The sequence below is a fragment of the Palaemon carinicauda genome, chromosome 22 (assembly GCF_036898095.1).
Source record: "Palaemon carinicauda isolate YSFRI2023 chromosome 22, ASM3689809v2, whole genome shotgun sequence".
Classification (NCBI taxonomy): Eukaryota; Metazoa; Arthropoda; class Malacostraca; order Decapoda; family Palaemonidae; genus Palaemon; species Palaemon carinicauda.
Genome location: NC_090746.1, coordinates 64,912,711 through 64,918,194, shown reverse-complemented (window position 1 = coordinate 64,918,194; position 5,484 = coordinate 64,912,711). Strand labels below are relative to the sequence as shown.

The following is a 5,484-nucleotide window of genomic DNA, read 5'->3' as shown; positions in this document are numbered from 1 at the left end:
GTGTGTGTGTGTGTATGTGAGAGAGAGAGAGAGAGAGAGAGAGAGAGAGAGAGAGAGAGAGGATCCAGATCAAAAGGCCGGTGGATTCTGGATGCCTCAGTAGGACATACGCAGGATGAGTAAAGAGAGAGAGAGAGAGAGAGAGAGAGAGAGAGAGAATGTATACACATAGACCTAGGATAATAAACCAAAAACAAAAAAAAATCCTTCAGTGTTTGACGCATATCACTGCATCCTCTGGACCGGCCATCTCGCCCAAGACTTCCTTTACTCTCCCACCCAATACTGGGTTGGGTCCCCCTTAACTCTCTCTCTCTCTCTCTCTCTCTCTCTCTCACCTTACCGATATTGTGCAAAATATGGACTCGGGTCTCGGGACGGAGTCGGGACCGACGACACCGAATCTCAGTCAGTTGCCGGCCAACTCTCGTTAGAGCTGCCTGTCTCTCTCTCCAGTGTTTGAAGCCTCTTACTTTCACTCGTCTAAAATCCACCAGAATGAAGGTTGTCATCGCTCTATCTGTATTGGCTGTCGTCGGCACTGGTAAGTAAACTTTCGACGTCTACGAGTAAATTAATTAACCTGGATTAAATACGAAATATTGGCTCCCAACTTTTACCGGCGCAAGGGCCTAGACGATGTTGCAAGGGGCACCCTGCAGCACAGGTGAATACCTCCTCCCCCCTTTCCCCTGGGGGCAAAAAAAAAAAAAAAAAAACGACTGGTTTACTGCAGGGTAGAGAAAACGAAATGGATGCCGGTCATAGGGCTAGTTTGTCCAAATCTTTCAACATCAGCTGGCTGTGTGTGTGCGTTCCCCTTTAATAAAGTGGCTCTAGTATGTGATCAGCCGTTTCCTCTTTTGTCTTTCAATAGGAAGTCCTATTTAACTTTCCAAAGCAATCATTACAGAGGAAGATGCAATTTCGCTGCCTCCCTCTCGCCTAACTTTTACTTTGTTGGAAATTTTCGTTAAATAAACAGAATAGAATTGTTCATGATTTTTATCATATGGGGCAAACGAAAATAGAATTGAATAACTAACATTTCATCATCTTGATTTAAAAAAAAAAAGTGCATGAGAATTTCGAAAGTCTCTCTCTCTCTCTCTCTCTCTCTCTCTCTCTCTCTCTCTCCTGCCGATTCCATTTCTATAATTATCCTGAATGAGAAACTCTTACCTACGCCAACTCTAGTTTAAACTGGATCTCTCGCCAGCTGATTCTACGCCATCCTGACAGAGATATTACAAATTGGAATGTTGATGTATGCACGTGCAAACACTGTGCTTACATAATTCAATTGCTTTGTTGACTCGCGCGCACGCGCCCAGAAATGCACAAAGAAAGAGAGAGAGAGAGAGAGAGAAAAAAAAGAAAATTTCCAAATAACAGCAGAATTTGACCTACATCAAATAATACAACTATTTGGAACTCACATAAGTAATCACACAAAATAAGATTTAAAAAGAAAGAAAATAAACGAACAACTAAAGCAACCGGCGCAAGAAGACAGTGTAAATCGTTTAAAAAAATGCATTGCCTTAATTAAAATCTTTGGAAGCGGTCCAAGTTGACTTACCCCCGAGGCGGTATATATTTCGTAATCCGGCAACGACTCCGCTGACGCCCAAGACCAGTTTTTGGATTTCGTTCAACGTAACGTTTCTGAGAAACCTGCAATGTAAAAAGATCCCACGAATGTGTAGTACTATTACATCAGACGAGTTTATAGGAAGGGGGCGTTGTAGGATAGTAAACAAAAAAGATCTGGGTGGAGCTCACTTCGCCGAAACACTTTTGGGCGGAGTTTGCTTCGACGGTTGGAAACGAAAAGAAAAATATAATAATCACAATAAAACAATTTATTGCTAGAGGGTTTATATACGTTTCAGTAGCAGTAGAACCAGTAGTCTTTCCACTAAACCAAGTCGTTTCAGTAGTAAAATCATGTGGTTTGTTTCCAATAAACCAAGTCGTTTCATTAGTAATAGTAGTAGAACCAGTGGTTTATTTCCACTAGACCAAGTCCTTTCAGTAGCAATAGTAGAATCAGTGGTTTATTTCTACTAGATCAAGTCGTTTCAGTAATAAAATCACAGGTTTGTTTCCACTAGACTAAGTAGTTTCAGTGTTAGAATAAGTGGTTTTCAATAGACCACGTCGTTTCAGTAGCAGAATGAGTGGTTTTCACTTGACCAAGTCGTTTCAGTAGTAGAATCAATGATTTATTTCCACTTGGCTAAATCATTTCAATAGTAGAACCAGTGGTTTATTTCCACTAGACCAAGTCCTTTCTATAGCAATAGTAGAATCAGTGGTTTAACTCTACTAGATGAGGTCGTTTCAGTAGTAAAATCACAGGTTTGTTTCCAGTAGACCAAGTAGTTTCAGTTTTAGAATAAGTGGTTTTCAATAGACCACGTCGTTTCAGTAGCAGAATCAGTGGTTTATTTCCACTAGGCAAAGTCGTATCAGTAGTAGAACCAGTGGTTTGTTTCCACCAGACCAAGTCGTTTTAGTAGCAATAGTAAAATCAGTGGTTTATCTCTACTAGACCAAGGCGTTTCAAAGGTAGAATCAGTAGTTTTCAATTGATCAAGTCGTTTCAGTGGTAGAATCAGTGGTTTATTTCCACTAGGCCAATTGGTTTCAATGGTAGACTCACTGGTTTGCTTTTACTTGACCAAGTCGTTTCTGTAATAGATTACAGGTTCGTTTTCACTAGACCAAATCGTTTCGGTAGCAGAAAAGCTGTTTTTTTTTTTAACTAGACCGAGTCATTTCAGTAGTAGAATTACCGGTTTGTTTTCAGTAAACCAAGTAGTTTCAGTTCAGTGGTTATTTCAACTAAACCGAGTCGTTTCAGTAGTAGTTGAATCATTACTTTATTTCCAATAGAACAAGTCGTTTTAATAGTAGCAGTAGTAGAATCAGTGGTTTATTTCCACTAGATTAAGTCGTTTTGGTAGTAGCAGGAATAGAATCAGTAGTTTATTTCCACTAGACCAAGTCGTTTTAGTAGTAGCAGGAGTACAATCAGTGGTTTATTTGTACTAGACCAAGTCGTTTTTGTAGTAGCAGGAGTAAAATCAGTGGTTTATTTCCACTAGACTAAGTCGTTTTAGTAGTAGCAGGAGTACAATCAGTGGTTTATTTTTACTAGACCAAGTCGTTTTTGTAGTAGCAGGAGTAAAATCAGTGGTTTATTTCCACTAGACTAAGTCGTTTTAGTAGTAGCAGGAGTACAATCAGTGGTTTATTTTTACTAGACCAAGTCGTTTTTGTAGTAGCAGGAGTAAAATCAGTGGTTTATTTCCACTAGACCAAGTCGTTTTAGTAGTAGCAGGAGTAGAATCAGTGGGTTATTTCCACTAGACTAAGAAGTTTCAGTAGTGGTAGATAGAATCACTGGTTTCTTTCCACTAGAAAAGGTAGTTTCAGTAGTAGTAGTTGTAGAATCATTAATTTATTTCCACTAGACCAAATCGTTTCAGTAGCAGAATTACAAGTTTATTTCCACTAGACCAAATCGTTTCAGTAGCAGAATTACAAGTTTATTTCCACTAGACCAAGCCAGCCCCAATCCTGGATAGACTAGATAACCAAACCTAAAATAATTTACAAATAATGTACGCTCTTTGGAAATGAGGTCAGATTTGGAAATACCTCTGGAAGTCTGAGTTTCGTGATGTGGCGTATTGATCTTCAACCCACCGCCAACCATTCGAAGTAAATAAATGTATAAAAACAACATCGAACTAAACCTATGGTAAAAAAAATAATCTGAAAATTCAAACTTATCTTATCCTGTAATGCTTAAAGAGACAACCGCTATGCCAATAAAAAAAAGACTAATTAAAGAATTTGGAGAAAATTACGTAATTATTTAGTGGTGCCATAAAACTTGGACTTATGGGACAAATAATCTTCAAACTTATCATTTCCTAGATTGCTTCAGGAGACAACCGCTAAGTTAATCCATAAAGACCTTTTACCTAAAGAAATAAGAGAGACTGACAATTATGTAGAGAGACATTTAGAAATCTACTCAACCTTGCATTGGTTTTGTGGTCTTGGTACAATGAAGTAAATCACTATGCAGAAAATTAAATAAAGACTTTCGTGCTGAATGCTAGAGGTCATGATACTCTTATGAACAGTTACTATGCTACGAGTGACCATTTTTTTTTTTTTAGAAGCTGTTTAAAAATACGCCAGATGGTGTCAAGTTTAATTTCGTGTATCCTGTCGTTAAAGAAAATATCAATCACTCTATCTCGCCATATTAGGGTTATTTGTGACTACTGACCTGACCCCCGCATTCCGTCCCTTTCATTCTGGTCAACTAAATCTCCTGGATTTAAATGTTTCTGGCTAAATTCTCCACTGCCTCGACAAAGAAAGCTACTCTCTCTCTCTCTCTCTCTCTCTCTCTCTCTCTCTCTCTCTCTCTCTCTCTCATATATATAAAAGAGAGAGAGAGAAGGATATATATATAGATATAGATATAGATATATATATATATATATATATATGAGAGAGAGAGAGAGAGAGAGAGAGAGAGAGAGAGAGAGAAAAGCTTTCGATTTTAGTAACACTTGAACTAGAACCGGCTAGTCTTAGTTTTTTCTTTTTCTGTGGTAAGATTTGTGCTTCCTTCTGATTGGCCGACTACTTACTCAGCGGTGGGTGTGGATAGCATATTAAGTAACCTTGCGAAATAATTGGCTGATGAAGGAGTCTCAACTTTATCACGATTTTAAGAGTAACATTACTATATAAAATGTCAACTAACCTGTCACCTATTTTATATTTTAGACGGTTATCATAAAAAAAAAATCTACCGTAAAGAGCAGCAAGATTCAATTCCCTTCATTTTTTTTTTTTTTTAAATGAGCCGTCATATGTCTTGTTAGTTTCGCAAGACATAATTAGTAGGACGATTAGACCACATCGTCTGGTCAACAACCCCCTCTAATGAAGTGAGAAGTTCTGAGAGCGTCACAAAGTCAGCTATTAATGAAGGCTAAACATAACTTTAAAATGGAGGAATCATTACATTATTCATATTGACTATCGTTTGATCATTTATCAAAGAGTTTACTATCCAAGGGCTAAGACAATAAACACAAGTGTGTGTATATATGTGTGTATATATATATATATATATATATAAATATATATATATATATATATATATACTGCCACGCTGAGCTGCAACCACTCCGAAAGAACAATTAAAATCTCTCTCTCTCTCTCTCTCTCTCTCTCTCTCTCTCTATATATATATATATAGAGAGAGAGAGAGAGAGAGAGAGAGAGAGAGAGAGATAATTTTGATTGTTCTTTCCGAGTGGTTGCAGCTCACTCAGCGTGACAGATATATATATATAATATATATATATTCATGTAGGGAGATGTGTGTGTGTATTATCGTTCTTCTCCTCTCAAGGAAATCCTCAAAAAGACAAATTCTAGGCA

The 5,484-nt window shown here is 37.7% G+C and overlaps 1 protein-coding gene across 1 annotated transcript in view; it reads left to right on the top strand.

Moving 5' to 3' along the window:
- The first annotated feature begins 384 nt into the window (after positions 1 to 384).
- LOC137616493 (UPAR/Ly6 domain-containing protein crok-like) overlaps positions 385 to 5,484 on the top strand; it is a 37,525-nt gene continuing 32,425 nt past the window's right edge. The window contains exon 1 of the mRNA XM_068346305.1: positions 385 to 544. Within this exon, the coding sequence (XP_068202406.1) occupies positions 499 to 544 (46 nt within the window). The 5' untranslated portion in view covers positions 385 to 498. The remainder of the gene's footprint in view (positions 545 to 5,484) is intronic.